General features: G+C 41.6%; 1 protein-coding gene across 1 annotated transcript in view; it reads left to right on the forward strand.

Annotated features, from left to right (window-relative positions):
* Positions 1-24,033, forward strand: part of NRG1 (neuregulin 1) — a 168,227-nt gene that overhangs the window by 34,622 nt on the left and 109,572 nt on the right. Inside the window, exons 3-5 of the mRNA XM_030467067.1 lie at positions 2,059-2,183; positions 10,148-10,198; positions 13,072-13,122. Coding sequence (XP_030322927.1) covers positions 2,059-2,183; positions 10,148-10,198; positions 13,072-13,122 — 227 coding nt within the window. The remainder of the gene's footprint in view (positions 1-2,058; positions 2,184-10,147; positions 10,199-13,071; positions 13,123-24,033) is intronic.

The raw sequence follows: 24,033 nt of genomic DNA on the forward strand, positions 1-24,033 counted from the left end.
AGACTAAAAATAAATGTGCATGGCAAAGAGTTTCTTCTAAAAGACAATAGTGCCATAAAGATGGTTTGCATCATGAATACCATATGGAGAGGAAAAGAGGCTGCAGCAGACATACAGTGGGTGGTCAAATAAAAGTCATAGAGCTGCAGCTGTGCTTCTTGCTTATCACTGGGTTAAGGTGAGTTGCTCAAAAAAAAAGCTGAGGCTGTTTACTTTGCCATTTGAAGCATCCTGATGATACAGCCTTCTCCTCAAATGACAAATGTCTGCAAGCATGGCTGAAATATAACTTGTGGGATACAGCAAATATTGCATGTCCACAGAAGCTGTTAGGTGGATGCATTCTACTACCAGAAGGTCTTGGAAAGCCCCTCAGACTACTGCAAAATCAGGTGTGTAGATGACTGGCAGGAGTATTAAAGAGCAGGCTACTTTTCTTTGATATAAGTATAGCTAATAGTCAGGTGCAAAATTCCCACCCAAAGAGATAGCAGCTTTCACCTTCTGGACACTTCTCTCAGTGTCTCAAGCACTTTTTTCTCATATATTCATGGCTGCCACCAGCCAGGGTCTGGTTTTATATGCAGCCCAGTTAATTCAGCACTGGGACCTGAGCTGAATACATTGCTTGAGGAAGGAACCCTGTCAGCTATTGTTGTTTACTGTTTGAGCAAATCTGTGGAAATTGCTAGTGCTATTTTGGCTGCTTCTCCTTCTTGCAAGCCCAGTGGCCTCAAGAAAGTAGGCCTCCTTCAGAATATGATGGGAAACTCTTGTTAAGGGTTTCTACCAGAGCTGAGGTCTACCTAGCACACTGTTCGCATGCTGTGAGGACCACAGTGGTAACTCCTTGATGGTAGGATCTTCATGTAGAGGTAGGGAAGGGTGAGCTGCCCACAAGAAGATGTTTGCTAACATGAAATAGTTTACTGTGCTGGAGGGAAAGTGGAGCTGAAACATTTTGGTTGCTGCAGAAGCCCACCTGATACAACAGACTTGTTTCTCTTCTAAAGCAAGCCCTGCTCAATGGTTCCCAGAAGGGATAACCAATTGTGGTTTCTGCAAGGAGAGCAAGGACAGACACATGGCTGTGCTGAAGCAAAGCAACTCTCCAAACACTGCTTAACTCAGCACTCGTTGCTAGACACAAGGTTTAGAGTGCAGAACCCCTGACTCCTGGGAGCAGTTCTTTATGTTGGGATAGGCCAACTTCAGGAGCAATGCACTCGACTAAATGACTGTTCTGTAGATAAATGAGCAGGCTTTGCTACAGGCAAAAATTTACTCATAGGACTTCTTTTAAACAGAAACTGGGAACAGCAGTAATATGTGTATTTTCCCCAAGCTAGTCATTCTCTGCAGTCTAGGTAATGGGATTAGTGCCATCATATACATGAGTTGGGGACCCCTTGAATGACACCAGAACATGTTCCTACCAAATTAATGGGTGGGGAAGAGTTCTGCATTTTGAAATCTAATCTTAAAACCTTGGAGACTGATTAAATTATGTCTGTGAGCCCGAAACAAAATGTAGCTTCATGCAAATTGTGCTCCTGCCCTTATTTTTTTGTTAGCACCAGAGAATGATTTACTATAGGGGTTTCAGAGGTTGTTAGAGAGAGTGGTGTGTTCTAATCTCATGATTATTTAGTCAGATGTTGGAAACTACAGTACTTACCCAGAACTCTGCTACTGGCAATATGAACCTGCAGGAAAGGGTAATCTATTTTAATATTATGCCTGTCTCCATGGCATCTGAATGGCCAGCAATTCAGCTGAGAGAGAAAGGTTGTTTTTCATATTTCCTTTAAGAACAAAGACTTCTGTCAAACAGAAAAACATAGACAAGTATCTTCATTTGAGTTCATTAATATGCCTGTTTTCCAGTAGTCTGTAAGTGAGTTTTGTTCTTTTTTTTCTCCTCCCTTCTTTCAAACATGGATAGTATTTATCTGTCAGTAAGAATGAAAGTCAAGACTCTCTGTTGAGAGAAAAAAAAAAAAAAAAGAGTTGGTGCTCCAGTAAAGGATGTTTACATGTTTTTTTCTGCTTTCACAGGAAATACTCTGAGCTTCACATTTACAGAGCCACCTTGGCTGACGCTGGGGAATACTCATGCAGAGTGAGCAGCAAACTAGGGAATGACAGTACTAAAGCCAGTGTTATCATCACGGACACCAATGGTAAGGCTTGACTCTTTATTTAACTGTCATGTTCAGAAAGACAACGTATTAAAGTTGCCATGAGGACAAAAGAAGGAGAGGAAAGCTTTGCAAGTGATGTGGAAGCAGAGACACTGAAATCTATTAGGTGTGCTAAGAAAATTGATCAGGCCTGACTTGTCTGCTATGAAGTTGATATGTTTAGTTTTCCTTACTCAGAGAAATGGGATGCCTCCTGTGGGTCTCTGGGGAGGTCAGCATTTCCTGTGAGACTCTTGCCAATCTGAAGTCTAAGACACAGTCTAAATAGTCAAGATAAGAAGAGAATGAATGACAGGGAATATTAGCCTAATTCCCATAGTACACGAGTAGTGGAGGCACTGTAGGTCTATGGGGAAGCTTTCATGTAACCTAAAGAATGTCCTAGTCTGGACTTCTAAACCTGAACTCCTCTCTTTGCCTTCAAGTAATATTTGTATGGCTCTGGTTGCCACTGCTTCCACTTTCACAGATGCTGGTATATTTTTTTGTTTGATTTCTAAAATAGTAATAAGAAAGGCATGAATGTATTTGAAGGCATATTATTCAAAAGCATTAATGTAATTCAGGTGCTGTAATTCAGGTAATGTGATTTAAACTTTATTTTTAGGGGCAGATAGCATTCAGACTTACTCGAATTATTATAGATTGCTATAATAATTGCTATATTGCTATATAATTATTATAGATTGCTGTTTTTATGGGACCTCTTTACATTTCATTTACAGGAAGTTCAAGTTGCTTCTGACTGAATTTTGTGAGGTTTTCTATTGTACACAAATGTTTTAGCAGTCTTGTTTCTCCTAGAGAGTGCATTAGAGGCTGCAGTTCAGCAGAAATCTTGTTTCATAAGTGTTGCAGTGACAAAGTCAGCTCTGAAAAGTCAAACTCTGTTTTCCAGACAGCTGTGAATTATCAGAGGAACATGCCCTCATTAGCAAGCAAAGCAGCAGTTCTGTTCATATCTGAGATGGGCTTAAAGATGTTGTTGCAATGGGAATATAACAGGGATGCTTTCCTGTTCCATAGTGTGCTCTGAAACAGGAGAAAGGCATTTAAATAAACTGAAAACCAAATGTAAAACTTTGCAGGTGGGATTTGTCTTTGGCTATCTGCTCTTTTGTTCTCATACAGATATTGCTTCACTGAATTCACTTTGTGTGCTTCCTATTCTGTTTCATCAGCTGAAGAATCTTGAGTGCTGGGATTTCATACTAGGTGTATGGTATTATAATCACAATCAGATGTTAACAGAGTGGTATAAAAGAGCAAGTGTTATTTACCAGATTGTTATTAGGGGGGGAAATGGGTAGGTGTTTCTGTGTAGCTTTGTAAATGCTCTTGGTTTCCATGAGTACAAATTTTGGTTTCTCATTATATGCTTACATCAGAAGCTGTTATACTGTTTCCAAGACACTGGAGTTTCCAAAACTCAGCTGCAGGAACTGTGCCTGGACAGTAATACAGAGGAAGGAAAAAAAAAAATGCTTGGGCATCCTTTGTTACTTTCTCACACAAGGGATGGTGACATGGCTGGGGAGTGTATGTGGACCTCACTCCTATGCTTCATGACATGGATTTTTCAACTTCCTCTGAGGTATGCTGAATGACAGGATAGCACTCCTGCCGCAGGGAATTTGGTTTTGAATGAGAATGTTCATAGGCAAGACCTGCTATTTATGTTTATAACTTGATATGTCAGAATCTATCTAATCTGATTGTGAAACTTCAGTTGCTTAAAACACAGCCATGCATGCTAACTCCCTCAAATGAGAGCAAGCTTGGATCCAATCTAAACCTGGCAGCTGGTCTTGTCTGTAAAGATCTGAATTTGAAACTCCGTGATATCTGAATGGGAACATCTTAGTGATGTTTGATAATCTAGAATGTGGCATGGCAGCATTCATTGGATGAATAAATCAATCGTGCATATTTGGTTGCCACACATACATCTGAGCCCTCTCTACTTAATGTTGCTTATAAATTACCAGTGAAATTTTTCCTAATTTTCCTCCTAATAATGAAATTTTCCACCTGGATTTGATGAACAGCACAGGCAACATCTGGTGACTTAAGAGCAATGGATCCCTAAGGCTTCAGAGGGCAACATCTGCTTTGCTAACAGGGACAGACCCCCTGTGTGGGTGACCTCCTCACCCCTCCTTCCCCCACGTTCCCTGACCTCTTCCCCTTGCTAGCTTAATGACAGATTTGGGATCCAAACTAGGTAATGAGCCCTGAAGGGCAGTCATTACTCAGGTCTTACATATCTGTGTGGTCCTGGACTATTTATAAGAGAGAGTTGTTCTTTGGGGTTTTTTGGGGGGGGGGTTGTTGGTTGGTTGGTTTGTTTTGTTTTTAAAAGACAGTGTATTTAGCTCTTATTTGTTTACTTCCAGCCAAAGGGCTTTTCGATAAGATCTTGGGGTCTAGTACAGACCAGGAGTCTGTGGACATCTGAGAGGGCTGAACCTCTCAGGGTAGGGAGGAGTGTTGCTTCACTCCACCTCCATCAGATCGGGCAGCACTGGGGTAAAGAAAGAAGCATCAGAGGGCTTTACTCTTGTCATACTGACCTGCTCTGCTATGTGAACCGTAATTTTAATTACGACCTTTAATTTAATCCCCTCACCTGGTCATGTTTGTTATTTGTGACCTGTTACCTGCAGACTAGGTCCTCCTTTCCCTTTATGCTGGGTGCTATAAGATTGAGGGTAGATAAGGTGATGGCATTTCTGGTCATGGGGTTATTTTTCTTTCCACTAAAAGATTAGTGCTTTTAAATATAAGAATCTTGGATGTAATTCCTGTGAATTTTACCAAACTTTAATTTTTAGTTGAAATTTTCTTTGCTGATGTATTCCACAAAAGGGAACTCTAGGGACAGATCAAAGGTCTGCCTAGTGTGATGCCTTTTCTCTAACATCAGCTAGCAATGAGTATTATGAGAATTCACAAGAAGAACAAAGCAAATATGTTGAGGCTTGGGAAAGCCACACCTTTAACTCTGAATTCACATGTCTGAATTCTCATTTTCAAATTGTATAAAAATTTCTCAGTAAAACAATTGTAGAAATGTCTTCGTTGTTTTCAGTGAGCGAAGAGCTTTATTTTTCCTGGTCTCATTCCTAGAATGAATAAAATAATAAAATTTTCTATCTTACATAGTAGTAGGCAGTGCAATAATAACTCCTGTCCTTACTGCTGTTACTGTTAATAATATTGCTGTTACTTAAAACTGTCAAATTTGCTCTTGTGCAAGTTTTTGCTACACATAAACACATACGAGACTATATTAGGATGCGCACAAACTGTATTAACCTATAAAGGCTTTCAAATTTTCTCATTATTACTGAAAGAAACAGAAAGCCTTTTGTATGGAGCCATACATTTGGATTAAAAATTCAATAAATATAAAAATAGGTTGACAAATACTATTTTTTACCAGTCTTTGTAGCAAGCACTGGGAGCTATTCAAATCTCTTCTAAATTTATAATGAGTATAACTTGCCCACAGGATATGAGCTGCCTTCTTATTTTCATCCACTCCTGGTCATGTATTTCCCCTAAGAAAGACTGTAATTGAGGTCAGAATAGTGGCATGAAGTTCTCCTGGAACTGTATAAATAATGCACGGGCTTGCTAATGCAATAGTAACTGCTGTTTTGCATCCTAATTTGTCACTTAAACCAGGCAAAATTCTTGCAGTGAATTTTTTCATGGACTTTTTCATGAACATAAAACCTTACTATGCTTAATAAAAAACACTGAGAGAACAGTGTTCTGAAACACTTCATGCCAAAGTTTTCTATTTCATGTATGAAAACTTGCTCACAAATACCCTTATTTAGACAACTAGGTAAATGGCCTTCTTTTCTCAAGTGTTGAGAACAGCACAGCTGAGTAGGGTGTTAGCCTTTTCCACTAAAACCTGTTGACCTACATCTTTTGCCCCTCTGAGGATGTTTTTTGTGCCTAGAATGACTCAGGATGCAAAAAGGTGAATTCCTGTGGAGGCAGGCAACAGTGCTGGGTAACTTCTGCATTGTGCACATGATACTGTGTGAATGCTCATCCTGCACATCTGTACAAAGTGAGGTGATGTAGTTTACATTATCAGTGGGGGTGACTTGAACAATTTCGCTTGCACTGAAGGGAATAAGAAGTGCTCAGGTGACCTCTTAATGTAAACTCAACTGTTGACAGAGATAAAACTTGATAAATTCATTAGCTACACAGTTAGTGGCACATGCAGGCTTCTGATGTAGCATCCGTGGGACATGCAGTGGTACTAACAACCCTGGTTTACTGTAGGCAGTAAGAATCTTATATTCATAATTTGTTAAACTTCAGTCTGCTGTTCCTCTTCTGGAGGTAGCCACCTTCAAGAAGGTATCAGAGAAATAATTAAATGCAAACAATATCTTGCATCTAATACTGGTAGAGCATGTGTCCATCTATGAAATACTCTAAATACAAGAAGTATTCTCTCTTACCTCTACTCATACATTAATCTGTCTGAGACTTGGTTAAGTCAGGAGATCAGTGTATGTTTTCTCTCTCCAGCATAGTTACAGGTGACCTGGTCCACAGTTTGTTTTAAACTGGCTGGTGTAATGGGTCAGATTCTGAGCTAGTTAACTTAGCTGAAATTCAGCTATTCTTAGCGTGTCTGGACTAATGTCAGTGATCTTGGGCCTTGATACACAAAGAAATGTGGCCATCATTCTCTTTGACATACCAGTTCCCCTAAAAGTAGCTCTGAACCTTTCCTTGTAATGTGATGTATTTGAACTGAGGCAGTGCTCTTTTAATCCAAATCAGGGCAGCACTTTCTTGGAGGACCAGAAAAAAGGTAAAAAGCACAATAGTTTTAATGAACAAGTGGTCGGTTTATCTGTTGGATCATGCAGTGTCCTTGACCACATGTGCCCACTGCCTCTGAGGTCTCAGACTATGGCCCTAGACAGCTTCTCACACCTAGTCCCTACTCTGCCATCAGTAGACCGAGTAACAGAGGTCTCAGATTGTCCCGTTTTCTCAAGGTGTCTGCTAGCTTTTATCACTCTTCATGTAATTCAGATTGTGTCATCTGAATGGTACAATCAATGCATAAGACTTAAGTCTTATATCACTGCCTGACAGGAAATTGCAGGATGACAGAAATCTTGTTTGCAGATCTATTTGTTATGTTGTCCCTGTCAGGGTTCTCTGAGCCACCTCCAAGGCTTGAATCAAAATCCGCCATTTCAACCAAAACCCTTCAGTTTGTTCAAGGAGGCTTTTTTCATTAGATCTTTGGCAAATGAACTATAGGGGGGAGAGGAGGGACAAAGGATTGTGAAGACCTGCAGAGGCATCTTTATAACAGCTGCTGTAGGGCTGTTAGATGTTTGGTTATCCCTGGAGAAAAAGTCTCTCCTGAGGAGGAGGGCCCTCCTGCTTCCCTCAGAGGCATTTCAGAAGAGCTTGTTTACCAGGAACTGAGTTGTCTCCTCCCAGCAGCCTGAAAAAAAGTTGAAATAATGGATCAAGATAACAAGCCCAACAATGTGGTAGGTTGCTGTGAGTCCTGTGGGGGCTAAGCGGGCTGTTTTCTGCCTTGCCAGAGGAGAAAGCAGGAGATGAATCTGGCCAGACTATTAAGAAAATGGGACTGCAAGGCTGCAGAGACCTGTCCCCTAGAACATCCCCAAACAAGGATCTCTTGTCCTCCCTTGAATATTTACACATGAGAGCCCCAGCACAAGCATACCCAGTTTTGGGAAACACCACCACCAAAAGTAAGTGCTTCTAGAAGTTCCAGGGGAACAGAAGTGGATTGAGCATCTGAAACAGCTGCTTCTTGTGGGGACTTGAGCGTGACAGTGAAGACAGGGCTGCAGGCTGCTGTCTTCATACCTTAGCAGGCCACAGCAGAAACTGCAAGTACAATGACTGAAAAATGCTTTCAGCTCTTCCACCTCAGGCAAGTATTGATGCCCCCCAACAGGCAGGCTCTTTTCTCTCTGCTTCTTGTGTCTATATGGATTGTTGTGTGGATCCATGCTGCTGTTCTCAGGCGGAGTAAAATGCCTGTCTTACCATTGCAGTTTACTGTCCTCAGGAAGCACAGATTTTTGCATCTTCTAAATGTTAGCATCGACTGTTAATGTTGCTAGCATAAATGTTACTAGCAGGGCTTGGAAATGTGTGACTTTACCCCATGTTTCCCAGATTTGTTTCACAGCACTTATCAGGTGTGAAAGGCTCTGGCTGTATTTGCACAGGCAGGGATGGTTCCTGCCAACATCCACACTGGCACAGCTGGGCTGGGAAGGTGGCAATAAGAAATACTTCAAGGACAGCATGGGCACTAAATGGAACATGGTTTCCTTAATGGCAAAAGAAAAATCTACTCCAGTTTTGACAGATGTTGACCTATGCTGCTGTCAGACTTGTTCTTTCTCCTTTTGTAACTAAGAAAGGTTGGTTGCTCAGACAACCTAGCTGCATAACAGCAAACTGCCACCATACTTAAAAACAGCCACTGTGCTCCAAGACCCGGTGCAAAGATTTTGACCCTAAAAATATTACTTATGATACTCATTTCCATGCTGCACATCACTGGCTATCAGGAAAATGCTGCAAAACATATCAGTGAGATGCAGCAGGGGCATATTGCCCAGGCAAAGAAAGTATTTGCTGAAGAAAACTGGCCCAAAATGGAAAAATACAAAAGAAGAGATGGAAAGTAAGAAATAAAAATACGAGCTCAACACTGAGGTTTAATGAGAGGTATGCTGGATGGGAAGACAATTGGACTGAGCTCTGTCTCTGATCAGTTTCTGTGGATTCTGAAGAGAGTGAGCAGAGGACCAACTGATTTAGAATCCAAGAACACAGTGAAAACATTCCTAAAATACCTCTTCCTAAATCTCTTATGAGACTTTTTCAAAATCATTTCTGTACAACCTACCAGAGAATTCTAGGCATCCCTTGAGGATTCAAGGCAAGATTTCTTCCCTGGCATTTGTGGCTCTTTAGCTTTGTGACTGAAACTTCTGCAGCTGTATTGAACTGAATTGGAGGCTGAAAATTGTTCTGAGAATTTGGAGGAGGCCAAGATTGTTGTTGACACAGCTGAAGGATGACTTACTCACACCTAAAATTGCACACAGTTCTGGCTTGTGGGATTAGCAGCACTTGGACCAATGTATGGTGTCATTGGAATGAGGTATCTGTACAGGCCTGAAGCCTAAACAAAGGCTTTCTCTGCATTCTCCCTTCTGCATTCTGCAAGGCAGCAGCAGGGATCTAAGTATGGCAGCAGCATCTTCCTTAGCCATCAGCCTGTTCAACAAGTGGGTACAAGAAGTCCATGACAGTATGTCACTAGCAGTAATGTATCTCTGGAGGACAGGTATGGAAGAGCAATTTTTCTCACCTCTTCAGCAAAGCAACAGTTTGATTTCCATCCCTGAGCCCTCAGCAGTCATCTCATGGGAGTCTGGGCTTGCATGTGTAACTTAGAACATTTCCCTGAAGTGCCAAGTGGTATTACTGGATGTACTTACCGGTTGCAAAATTTAACTGCCTAGGAGCATAAGGAGTGAATACTCATACTGATGCCTTCCAGAAGAAGAGCCATCTGCATGGTTTCTCCTGTTGCCACTGATCAGTTACTCCCAGAGGAGAATGAGAGATGGAGCAACCAGCTTCCTTCAGAAGAAACAGGCTTTTTTCTTCAGTCCTACTGGTAGACACCATCAATTTTCATTTTCTTCCTAAGAGGAAACCTGCAATTTGATGTCTGATTGAAGCCTCCTCCCACTAAAGCAGAATTTAAGCTTGCTTCTTTGAGCTTCGTTTTACCCCTCTACCTTATCAGTTCTTGGAGTTGAATGCAGTTTAGAGGATCATCTGACTCCACATTATAACTCCTTGTTGCCTCTTGTGTTTTCCAGAGAGCACCAGCAAGATACCAGTATCCACAGAAGGGACAAAAACTTCTTCACGTAAGTTAAATTAACAGAGTCTTTCTATCTCTTTCTCTTTATTTCCTCTTGAAACTGCTTCTGCAGCACTGCAACTGCTTCCTGTTGGCAGAGAGCAATTCACCTGCATCCAGCATCTCAGTACCTGCATACCACCTTAAATACTGGAGCTGCTTCAGGAGCTAAGAAATGAATGAAGAAGGATTAAGCAGACTTTTCAATATCCTGGAGCCGTATTGAGGATGAGCTGTCAGTCTGCAGCAGCTCATGAGAAAAAGTTTTGAGTTGTTTAGAACTGTGTTTTGAAAAAGCACTTGTTGGTCCTGTTCCTATAAATCCAAGCAGCTGCATATGAATTTGTAGTTTATAGACACATTGATGTTTCCTCTGGAAAGTCTGTTGCCTAGACTACTATTTTTCAGGGCTCTACATACAATTACTGACAGCTCTGCAGGGCCTGTGAATGTAGACAGGTAACTCACTGTCAGTAGTTTAACAACTTGTGAAGCTGCCTTGGCATACTAGAAGCCTTTTCCAAATGGTTTCCTTTCAGGCTGTTGGAATTTTGCTTTCAGCATCCTGACTGCAGTTATAGGTTGGATGCCTTCAGAGTTACTCCTGAAAGTGATCCCAGTGAGAACTCACTTTCATTAATTTAACTACTAGAACTACTTCATATATGGCCACAATACAAGCAGTTGTCTCTACTTCTGAGTTTGGCCAAGGGAACTGTAGATAGGCGTGTGTAAGCTGAGCATCCCAAGGATTTACAAGATGCACATATCCTGCTTGGCAAAGAGGCAGGAGTCCTGCTAGCTTTTTTGGGAAAGCTATGTCTGGCAGAGACAGGTTTTAGTGTGAGATGACAGTGTTTGTAGGCTAGATCAAGGAAAACAGTATGATTGCCAGATTTTACATTTAGCATGCCTGCAGCCTTTCCTTTGATGCATCTGCGTGTGTGGCGACCTACTTCTGAAATCTTGGCACTGCTGCCTGACAGAAGAGCCATTGGATGTACCCATGCTCTTTCATGTTCTCAGTGGGGCCTGTCAGTGGTGCTTCACTGGATATGTATGAGACCACATAGCTAATAGCAAGTGTCCTGTAACCATTGGAACCATTTTTGTTCAGAGGAGGAGACACGCTGGTTACTGACTCCACTGGGCTAGTCTTGCCTTCTCCCTTGTGCTGCAAGAATGCAGTCCCTGCAGTTTGCTCCCTTCTTTCCCATGAACTAGATTTCTTGCTCTTGAGTGGTCTCTTTCCCTGCTTATGTCCCTTTCAGTGCCTGCTGTTACAGTACTGTTCTTCTCTTTACTTCTATTGTGCCACTGGAGAGGAGGAGGCTGGGATGTTCAAAAGTCTGGCTGCATTCCTGATGAATTGCTGCACTGGCAGATTTCATGCCAAGCAGCACATCACGCTGTTGTCCTGAAACAAAGCAGAAAGCAATGCCTTCAGTAGCTGCTTGTTGAGGTCTTCTCATGGAGCTCTGACTATGTTTCACTGTGTGGCTGGAGCAGTCCCAAACCCAGCGAAGTGATGATTTTCCCACTATTCTCACCCATCCTGGGTCCAGCTTTCTCTGTCACTACTGGAGTCTCCTGCTAGCAATAGCATCTGGTATTTTAGTCACTCCTGATTTTTTCCAGGCCTTGCAAATACAGATGAGTTACTACTGTGTTGTTCTTTAATTACCAATAGGCTATTGTGAGATGCTAGTGTTTAAATCACCAAAAGCTAGTCCTCTTGAAGTATTGCTGCAGCTACTTTTTGGTTATAGGAGGCCTTAGAGAGCTACCTTAAATTTTAATTGTGGTTTTACTCTGCCTAAACGCAGACTCTATTAGATTCATCTTTTTTGCCTGACATGACTTGTTGCTAAGTATTTCACCAGAGAGCATGTAGTGTGCCTGAGTTGCTCCCTAGGATGCACAAGCTGGTTGCTAGCCACACTGACTTCCTTTATCCTTCTCCACAGTGTCATACCACATTGCCACCTTAGGCAAGATGCTCTCTCCTCAAACTCTTCCTTCCAGCTCATAGTACTCTTGAATTCTTTACTCATGCATAGTGCCATGTGTTTTGCTTGGCTCTAAGACAGTCAAAGCCCATGCAACCACCCAAATACATTTCTCTGGTTGGGTTCTTACATCTCAGGAATTCTTGGCTTGGCTGCTTCTTCCATTAACTTTTCTGAGTGCTTCCTCTGTGTGACATATTGAGTTCTATTTCCTTCAGCTGTCCTACAAGATTGTTTGCCATCTTGAGAATGCCTCCTCTTTTTTCTTTGTCTGTAACTACTCTGGGGATTGTGCTGTGTCCTGCTTTGGTCTGGAACATATTCTGCTCTCCCTGCCAGTTACAGATCTCTGTAGAGGTAGTGGCACTCATGGACCCTGCTTGCTTTCAAGCCACAGAGGTCCTTAGCCATGGTTATGATAGACTTGGTGGCCTGACTGTCCATTTGGAGTTATGAGAGAAGTAGAATCTAATGTTTCCTGGGTCAGCATGTGGAGCTGCAAGACCTACAGCTTTCCCCTTTCTTCTGATGCTGCCACAAACAGCTGAAAACTGCTCTCTCTTTGCCGGTTTTGTCCTGGCCTTCCCTCCTAGGACTATGGAGCATTTTTGCTGTAATTGGTTATTTACAGTGGGCCTCGGACATGCTGTACCAACTTTGAAGTTCTTTGCTTTCTTGAGCTTTTTTTTTTTCTTTTTTCTTTTTTTTCTTTTTTTTTTTTTTTTTTTTTCTGCTTTGGTGGGTTTCTGATTACTGAAAAAAAAAAATTTAAAAGAACACTTTTACCAGAGGAAGATGTTCAGGCTCCTCCAGTAAAAGTGTAGCCGTAGCTGCATTCTTACAACTTTGTTGTTACTTCTGTATGTTGCAGAACCCATGTTTAGGATACAAGCTTCAACAGAAGGAACAAACACTTCCTCTTGTAAGTATATACAAGTTTTAAGTTACTACCTGCAAGACTCTGAGGTACATGCCTCACTTCCTATATCAGAAAAAAGTGTGCTTCTATCTAAACCTACAAGAAGGGGCTGAGAATGACTGGATAAGATTCTAGATGCTGTTATTATTTGCTATATATAAGAGCTACATCTTTTGTGGATTGAGGGCTAAACACCTTCCTTCCTGAATATCAAAGCATGTCTTTGCTCATAGAAAAGGATGACGAAACAGCTCAGATGTTTTCTACCTGGAATTCCCTGTCCTGTCCAGGCAACATACACCTTCAAACAGTCTCCTCTGCCTCCATGCCTGCCCTACAGTGTCTGGATTATCCTCAGGTCCAGACATCCCCAACTGGAGCGCATTTCCCCTCATCCTCATGCCAACTAGAGCATATTAAACCTCACTGCCGTTAGGACGAGGATGAGGAAGGTGAGGACATTTTTTATGTATCTTGCTTTAACTGGAACAGAGAGCCAGAAAAGTTTCCCCTTTCTGGAGAAGTTGTCAATCTGCTTATTTTAGGAGCACTCTGGGAGCTACAGGGGAAGGTGACTTTTTGTCCTCTGTAGTGATGCTTCCCAGGGAAGCATACTTTACAGCCATAATTCACCCTTGGTAACTACCAGGTAGGGCTGTCCAGCTCTCTTCTAGACCCAGATCCACCATCTACCCAGCCTGGTTTTGAGCAGTTTGGAAGGATATTTCACACAATCACAGTCAGCAGGACTGTAGAGGTAGTGTAAAACAGTAAGATTTGCCAGCTGCAAGGAATGGGGTGGCAGATGAGAATGACCAGCCCTTCCGTCCACAACTAATAGTTCCAGTGTTTCTGTATGATTTGTGCTCTATAACAAACTATATACACATGCCTTTACATTCCACCTAATAGCTACTGTAGCAGCACAAGAGACAATGGTCAAAGCCAAGTCTCTGGACACAGTATTCTGAACATTTTTCATAATTTACATGAGATACAAAATATTTTTTTTTATTTAGATTTTCTTAGGCCTTAGACTGATTAGTGGCTTAAGTGTGTGTTGAAGAGATTCTAGAAATCTGATATTTTATCAAAAAATATAGAGGAGCTTTCTGTCAGCAAGGTGAGAAGAGGTAATGCTTTTGGTCATCTTTTTCTGCTAGGGAAGGAGTAATTCATGGAGCAATTTAAAATAGCCATTTCTGTATGTTCGGTTCTCAGTTGTGTCAGTGTAAATACGATGCAGCACTATACAACTCACTGAAATAATTAATGGAGAAGAAAGAGCAATATTGGATATTGCTGCCTGTGCTGTGTAGGAAAGTTAGTACAAAGTGGGAGGGAGAAACGTTTATTGCTAACAGATGTGAAGGTCCACAGTGGGGGAGTTGAGTCCACGTACTTATTCTAAAGTTGCTCAGGGTTTTGCTTTTCTGAATTTCACTGGGACATGTCCATTTCACACTTGTCACTGTCAGTCTTGCAACAGCTACAGGAGATAAAATAAACAGTTTCCTTCCACTTCTCAGACAATAGCAGATGTTTCAGAGAACATGCCATTACTGTCACTGTTGCTCAAACACTGGAAAAGACCTGAGAGCAAGCAGAGTGATGCAATAGGCTCTCTCTCCCAGGCTTCCAAAGACAGACAGACGTGTGTCATGCTCTGCTCTTTTAATTTTCCAGTAACAGACATATACCTGGGCTCCTCAAAATCCAGCCTGTTTTGAGAGTGTCTCTCCATTCTTAAGTAAAGGAGAAGGGGACGACTGTTATGCATTCCTAGTTTCACATAAAGGGCTGGTCAGTGGGTTGAGAGGTCAGTAACACAAGTGAGGAGGAGGAAATTCATACTTTTGTGTCCTGTTTCATAATGTGATATTTTATAGTCCTGATAGCTAAAGATGCCCCTGACAGGTAGAAATGCTTCCCACCTTCTCTTCCACCCTAATCATAGGATTATTCCATATATACTTACTTTGCATTGTCCATTATTAAAACTTAATTTACAGCTTTCATTTTACATAACAGTGGAGCTGTCTAAGTTTTGCATCTGAAGGAAGTAAACAAACCAAACAGCACTTAGAGCCCTGTGTCCTTTCACTGCTAAGCACCATTCTTAAGCAAATGAGAAGAAATTGGGGATGGAAGACATTTTTCTTCCCCTTTTTTTCCAGGACTGCAGTGCTCTGAAACAAGTGCTTTATGACCCTGTGACTTTCTTCCACTCAGGAGTTGAAGTGGAAAAAGTAAATTTGAGGTTCCACCATAGTGCCTTGATTTTATGTGTTCAGACAGCTATGTATCCTGGACTAAAGAATAAAAATGTGGGGGTCTTTTTTATTCTTTTGGGACTTGTTAAAGGAATCTTGACTTCTCACCCTGACATGAAAAGATATCATATATATGGCTGTCTTTCTTTGCTTGAAAAAATGGTCCCCAAACTTGCATTGTTGTTTGTAAGTTATGACATGCCTGGAAAGACATCCAAAAGCAATCAGATTTTCTGGGTTAGAATCATCAGCACTTCACACGGACTCTGCAGGAGTATCTGTATGGAGCAAAAAGAGAGAAGGGTGGTGGGCTGGTTGTAGTGACCACATCTCCTCTTGGCATGGGAATCACCTACAGCACAGTATGAGTGTGCAGAGCAGCAGTGTTAAAGCACCTTAGCTTACTGTGCCTGTGGACAGTGACACTCTGGAAGCTCACGGTCTGAGCACTAAGCTGCATCAAAAGCTGAGCATTTACAGCAGCAGGAAATGAAGAAACTGGACAGACACAGAGCTGTGGGAGTATATTTCTGACTGCTTGTCAAAGAAAGAAACTATTTGCTTAGCTGAACTATGCAGCACTACCTTCATGTCCTTATTTATGCTACATACTAAGGGCTGCTCCCTACGATGTCTGTGGAGGCACTTTCTCTAGGAGAGGGACAGGGCCTACTGTTGTATGGTGGGATTCTCATTCATATTTGCTTGTGCAAGGTGTTGAGCCAGTAACCATTGCAGTAGATGTGCTTGGACCATGCTCTCTGAAGCATGCATCCTACTGTCCCCTATCTGGCAGGATGATCTGATGCCCAGATGGAGGCACAAATATGAATGATGAACAGGTAGGAAGTTGATCCGACCTTTCTTGTGGCTTCTTTTTCAGAAGAGTGTAGAGCACATTGGGTTAGGTTTTGGCTGGAGGAAAAGACACAGTGTTGGTTCATTAGATATTTTTAATCTCATTTTCACACAGACTTCCCTGTGTTTGCCTCTAAGACCTGCACAGAAATTAAAAAAAAAAAAAAAAAGAAAAATTAGTTGAAGAAATGTGTCAGTTGCTCATCTCTTCTCTCTGGAATTAACTTGCAGACTCCAAGCCTGGCACAGCAAGGCACCTCCCTAGCACCTTGTCTTCTCATGGTTCAATAACAGATTCCAACCTGCATATCAACTGAATAACAGATACAGCACATAAAAAGGCGTCATGAAAGACTTTTTGCCTGTCACAATTATTCAACGTCAGTCCTGAGCTGCTTTCATAGAAAGCTTTCATGCTGAGCAGTAGAACCTTCTATGACATGGTGTTAAGGTCATTGGTCTATAGAGTATTTTTAACAGGAACATTTTTGCATATGCAAGGCAAGCAGCCTGGAGAGTAGATCATTTGTGTCCTAAAATCTTAACAACCAAATAAAGCTTCTCCTAGTTTCCACTTAATCTCCTAAAGTGAACACAATCCTCCTCCTCTGTATTTATTTATGTAGTATCTGACAGGAGTTCACTTTCAAAAAACATTAATTTTGTCTAAGAATCATACAAACATGAATCGGCACTTCTGGATGAGAGAAAGCTAGGGCTTATGGAGTTTATAGGGATTATGTGGCTGTTTCTTCTGCTCCAAACCTCTAAAGACGTTTTACTTTTGTTTCTATTTGACGCAATTGTTCTAAGGGTCATCTTGATTGCTAACCAGTCCTTAGACCACTCAAGTTGTCCTACTATCTGACATTTGGAGTTTTGGTTAGATTCCTTTATTTATTTTTTTTAATGGTACTCATGCAGAGGTATCTAGAATAGAATTACTGTCTTCAATGTGTGGCCAAAATCTGTGGACCCAAGAAAAGGCAGATGAAGAGTGACAGTCCATTCTGTGGTCTGTCCTAATGAGTTACATGTGAACTGAAATTCTTTAAAGTACAGTGTGACTTGTTGACCAGATATCTTGCAGTATAGCGGAATATAATGCATAGGGAGTTTCAGCATTAATTAAGCTTACTCTGTTTTGTTTGGCTTTGTTTTGTTCTGACTTTGACAAATGTTAATTGCCAATATTCCCTCTACAACTGAGAGGCAAAGAAGATGACAGTAGAAGAGGACAGTGCTGTACCGCAGTATAAGGATCAGAAAAAATCAGGGGGCACTGCATAACCATTGAACATGTGTTTAAATTCTTTCATCCCAAAAAGACTCCACAGTTTTGTCATAAAACCTGAAGACTTGGTAGCAGTTTGGTGACTTCTGAAATGCAGCCATCTTAGGGTGAAGGTGCAGATGTATGTTTTAGGAGACTGTAATAACAGGGAGGAGTCACTTGGGGCAGGATAGGAAGAGGAGAATATTGTAACCAGTTGAGAAAGCTGAAGGAATTCAGATGGTGAAGGCAATCACTCAGGCTGCAGTTATGCTAGCCCAGCAGGGACTCCCAACTCCTGCTCTTGTAATAAGTTAGTCTGACACCTGTGACTCTCAGCATTCGCCTCATCCATTCCAAGAACTGAAAAGCTGCTTCTCCAGAAAAGCCATATATATCTGATGCCTTGATGTGACAAAGGCTCAGAGGAAAATGCTATACCACTTTATGGATTTTGCTTTAGTATTTCAGTAGTTTTATTTTTCTGAATAATCATCTCTGGAGAAAACACTTTGCTTTGTTCTGAGGACCATGTGAGCCAGGTCAGATAACCAGTTCTTGTTTAAAGTAAAGCAAGCTTCAGCCTCCCAGTTAATGAAATCCTATTTATCCTACTAGTAGCCTCCCTGCTAGTGAAATCCTTCTAGCAGAGATGAAAACTTGTGATGGTCCCCTCTTAAAACCTAGCATATTGTGCAGTGTTTTATAGAATCATAGAATTGCTCAGGCTGGAAAAGACCTACAAGATCATAGAGTCCAACCTCATCCTAACCGTATTAACTTATTTCTGATGGCCCACTACTAAACCATGTCCCCAGGCACCACATCCTGATTTTTAAACACATTGAGGAGTGGAGACTCAACCACCTCCCTAGGGAGCCTGTTCAAGTGCTTGACAACACCTTCTGTAAAGAAGTTTCTCCTGATATCCAACTTAAATCTCCCCTGATGCAACTTGAAGCCATTCTGGGCCCCTCAGTTTAGGAAGGATATTGAGGTTCTGGAGCGGGTCCAAAGGAGGGCAACTAGGCTGGTGAAGGGACTTAAGCACAGATCCTATGAGGAGAGGCTGAGGGAGCTGGGGCTGTTCAGCTTGGAGAAGAGGAGGCTCAGAGGAGACCTCATCACTCTCTACAACTACCTGAAAGGAGGTTGTAGCCAGGTGGGGGTTGGTCTCTTTTCCCAGGTAATGCTCAGCAAGATAAGAGGGTACGGTCTCAAGTTGTGCCAGGGGAGGTTTAGGTTGTATATTAGAAAGAATTTCTTTACCGAGAGGGTGATCAAGCATTGGAATGGGCTGCCCAGGGAAGTAGTGGATTCTCCATCCCTGGAGATATTTAAAAAGAGACTGGATGTGGCACTCAGTGCCATGGTCTAGTAACTGCAGCTGTAGTGGTTCAAGGGTTGGACTTGATGATCTCTGAGGTCCCTTCCAACCCAGCCAATTCTGTGATTCTATGATTTCCCCTTTTCCTGTCATCTGTCACCAGTGAGAAGAGAGCAACCCCACTCTCACTACAACCTCCTTTCAGGTATTTGTGAAGAGTGATAAGGTCTCCCCTCAGCCTCTGTTTCCCCAGATAAACAGCCCCAACACCCTCAGTTGCTCCTCATAAGGGATGTTTTCCAAACCCATCACCAGGTTTGTTGGATTTGCTCCAACATCTCAATGTCCTTTTTGTATTGAGATTCTTAAAACTGAACACAGTATTCAAGGTGGGAACTCACCAGTACAGGGGCAGGATTACTTCCCATGTCCTGCTGGTCACACAGTTTCTGGTACAAGCCAGAATGCCACTGGTCTTCTTGGCCACCTGGGCACATTGCTGGCTCATATTCAGCCACCTGTCAGCCAATACACCAAGGTCCTTTTCTGCCAAGCAGCTTTCCAACCACTCTTCTCCAAGCCTGTAGTGTTGCCTGGGGTTGTTGTGACCAAAGTGCAGGACCCAACACTTGGCCTTATTGAATTTCACACAGTTGGTCTCAGCCCAATGATCCTGTCTGTCCAGGTCCCTCTCTAAAGCCCTTCTACCATCCAGCAGATAGACACTACCCCCCAATTTGGTGTCATCTGTGAATTTACTGAGGGTGCATTCAATTCCCTCATTCAGATCATTAATAAAGATGTTAAATAGGAGTCACCCCAGCACTGAGCCCTGGGGGACACCACTCGTGACTGACTGCCAACTGGATTTAACTCCATTGACCACAACTTTTTGGGCCCAGCCAGCCAGCCAGTGCTTAACCCAGCAGAGTATATGTTCATCCAAGCCATATGCAGCCAGCTTGTCCATGAGGATGTTATGTGGGACAGTGTCAAACGCTTTGCTGAAGTCCAGGTAGACTACATCAACAGCCTTTGCCTCATCATTTTTCAGCTCCTTTCTTCACAGTAGACACTAACCAGAGTGGACAATGCAGTGGTAATATCAGTACTCATATGATTTAATTTGTCATTACAAACCATGTTTCCTATGCTGAAATTTTACAGCTAGGGCAAAGTCATATGAATAGTTTACATTTCCTAGAGACACAGTTTTCAACCTTTTATATGATTCCTATCCTAAAGCTGGTGTGACATAAAATGTCTGCTTCCAAACCACTTAATCTTGCAGAGGTTACTGTAGTTCCACCCTTCACTCCCAAACCTTGCTCTGAAGGAGAGCTTGAGTTGGCACTGAGGACCTGGGCTGGGCTAGGCAGCTCTGCTGGGAAGTTTTTACATGTATACCAAGCTAGTACACCACTAATATATACTCAATTCTGTTCTGTGCTGGGGTTTGCTTTGTTCTTTTTTCTTTTTTTTTTCTTCAAGGAGGTCAGAGTGCTGAAAGGGAATGATGTGTATAAGCAGTATTAAAATTGGAAGAAGCTGACATTACAGTCAAAAAGCAATAAGTAAAACAATTTATATAGCTTAAGTACAGCTGCCAGAGTGGAAGGGTTTTAAGGACACTGGCTTTTAGCTATCTATAGAGCTATGTAAGAATAAATCTACAAGGCTGGCTTTTGCCTTTTGTTCACTGTCAGCTATACTCTTTCTGGGCAGCAATTATGAACATACATTGTGGTATCATATCAGCCTTCTCAAAATCTTCCCTTTTCCATGTAATTTTTGAGGCATCAAAGTAGTTCATACTGAATAAATATACAAGACAGGTGGTGGTACTTAGCTGGGCAGAGATCTGTGAACAGTATGGCATATATGACCTTGACAGAAGCACACATCTGTTTCAGGCACCCCCGCGAATCACGTGTCAAAGATATGTCATTAACCATGCTGAAATGCAAAATGTCAGTGCTTTGTAGGAAAGCATAAAGGAGAAAAAGATCTCAGAGGGAGTGTGAAAAAATGATAATTAAAACAGGCAAAAATTATGAAGTGTGTGGATACAGAATAATATCTGTATTTTAATACAATAGGCTATACCCAACTTACCCTTTTCCCAGAAATTCTGTTGATCACCCATTTTCCTCCTATTGGAAACTTTGCCTGGAGGCAAAGTTTGACTGGAGGTACCCTGTTGTGTTGATACAGTGACAAGCAATGCAGGATCCTTTCTACCCCTGAGGGGACCCTTCTGTCATGAGAAACTCATGTTTTCAGCCCATATTCTTGTTTTCAGAAGGGGAGTTTCTGTTGTTTGAGCTTTGGTAGAACAGGTCCAGCTTCCCAAAGAGGAAAGTCCCAAGGGGAGTTTGAGTTTCCCCATCTCAAATCACCTCAGTAGGACTGGACTTTTGGTGGAGAGGCATGTGCAGCTGGCTTTCTTGGGAGCTGTGTTCTGGGATTTCTAGCTCACATTCTCACAGGGAAGGTCTTGGGCTGCACTGACTGTAAACAGAGACAGTCTGTGGCATAACAGGGCCTGAATATTTCAGGTTCATGTTCTGGAAGTGGAAGTTTGTGACAAAGCAGAAACACAAAATTAAAGAAATACAAAGAAATCAAGTGACGGGATCCTATTCTTGGTTTTCTCAGTGAGCTTCCAATTTGGGAAGGTAAATTTTAATGAAGGGCAGAGCCATGGTGAAGGAGTGTGTGACGTAAATGCAACCCAGCTACAACACTTGTCCTTTGAGAGCATAATTCCTCCCATTTGCTACTGAGCAGTGTTGGCATATCTGAGTGCTGAGGCTGCCTATCCCATCCCAGCTTTCCCAGCAGGCACAGAGTAGCTGGTGTTACACCACAGCCCTCAACAAGTTTAGCAAATGAAGCCACTGCTCTTGAATAGAGAGATGAGGCAACACCCACCACACTCCAATCTCAAGCCAACAGAGGAAGCAACGGTTTTTCCAGCCCTGAGCATTTGGCTTTTTTTGTTTGTTCGTTTGTTTCTGGTTTTATTCAGCACAGAAGAGCTCCTTGCTTCAGAAAATGTTCAGAATTGATGCTGAATCAGGAAGGATTTTACTGTCACCTGAAGCTATTTTTACAAACACCATGTGCATAAAGTTTTGCATTTATATACGGGGTGTTAATGGCCCTCCAGAAGTTAATACAGTCATTATTTTTCTGAGATTTACAAAGTGAAATCTGAAATTTATTACTGATATTTTTCTGGTAATATTCACAATCATCTGAAGCATGACTCTTAATAGCACATGGAAGCAGCTGACAAATATTCAGATGAGATTTCCAAAATGTCAGCAGGTTTCCTGAGAAGTATTACTGCAATGGTTGTTTTCTAGAAGAAAAACATAAACCATACTCCAGGGAAGAAATATGAGGGCATCTTTTCAATTACATCTGTTTTGTAGTCAGACACCTAGCTGTGAAAGCCCCAGCTACCAATATTATAGAAAACTGCCCATTAGATCTGTCGCTAGCAGTTGTGTCACAAATTGTCAGTGGTGGAAAGTTTTTTCTAGTCTTCTCAAATTAGAAGGGAGCTAACCACATGTGACACTTTAATTTCCTTGAAGTGTCTGTGTTTTTATGTCTATTAAATGAGAGTGTTCTTTCAGTTATATCTAGAATTCTGTTGTATGCTTAAGAGCACTGGTGCCCAGTGCCATGGGGCATTAGTTCAACAGTTTAGTTATTGTTCTCAAAAAACAGTAAGATTAAATATCTGGTAATTTCACTGGATTATCTACCACCCTTCCTGCTTTTTTGCATTCTAAGGACATCGAAAAATGTGTTTTGAATTCCTTAATATTTTATGTTATTTAAAACAGTGCAAAGATGTAGTGATTGCACGGGCCACAGTGAAATAGGATTGGAATTTAATCTTGTGCTATACTTTTTATACTGTTAATATGACTTTTGTTATTTCCCTGCAATGGCTCTTCCTTCCATTTCCCACTGGGGAAATCTTTAGCTTAAAACAAGCTGCGAGCTATGCATGGGTCTTGAATATCCTAATGATCTACAGAAAACCCATTAGCTGCCACAATGGCAACTATTAGTTGACAGACAGTAGGATAACAGTTGTCTCAGAGCTTGCAAGAGGCCAGAAGAATCTTAAACACAGTTCCAGGAATTCAGGCATGACTTAGGGACTGCTTACCTTAACCTTACCAGCTTGGCTCTCTTCCCTACAGTGTCTGTATCCTGCACCAGCTGCATAACTGGCCTCTCACATTGGTTGTGAGTGAATTACGCTTTAGAGGACAGAAGCTAAATGCCAACACCTTACTAATTCTTCCAGCCAAATGGACACCTGGAGAGCTAATGTCTTGTTGTACTTACTGCCTGAGTTATGTGTAGAAAATATGCAGTAAAACTCAAGATAATTGGATGTGGAATGCATTTGCAATTATATGTTCACTGGATAATATGCATGCATCAGACCTAATACTCACCCCAGCAAGAGATCATAGTTTATAGGCAGGCTGAGCAAATGGAGCTTTTCAATTTAAATGTGCAAATGAATTTTCTACACACATTGGCGCTATTAGCAGATGGCCAGTGAGGAAGGCTGGGTACAGGGGAGGGTTTCTTGCCTTTTAATTTGATGAGAATCTGTTCATCTGGATGATGTTTCATCCTAAGGAATGAGTTTTATTATCTGTTATATATAAGACTGCCATTCACAACAATCCAAAAGCATCATGTATAAAGTACATCTCTGGTTGGAGGAAAAATAGTCAAAAAGAGTGAGCCGAATATACTATTATCAATTTTTCAGAACAAGACGTGGAGCAGGTAGCTTTAGTAGAAACACATTAGCTATAGTTGATAAATTAGCACAGGACTGATGAAAAATTTGAAACTTACTTAAGGAAAAACGAATTCTTCAAAAGATCATTAAGAAGAAATGGTTGTCAACTAACTCTTTAGAATGTAGTATTAAAGGAGTGGTAGAGTGCAGGGAAGGGTAGTCTGAACAGGAAGGTGAGGAGAGCATGTGTGTATGTGTAAGAGCTGGCATTTCTACTGAGCCTGTGTTCCCACTACTCATTTCTTAAATAGTACCATATTCTTGGCATCTCCCTTTTTATTATCCCAGAAAATTGTCAGTGTAACAAAGTACAGTACAGCATTTGTAAGAAACTCTA

Source organism: Calypte anna, chromosome Z (genome assembly GCF_003957555.1).
Source record: "Calypte anna isolate BGI_N300 chromosome Z, bCalAnn1_v1.p, whole genome shotgun sequence".
Classification (NCBI taxonomy): domain Eukaryota; kingdom Metazoa; phylum Chordata; class Aves; order Apodiformes; family Trochilidae; genus Calypte; species Calypte anna.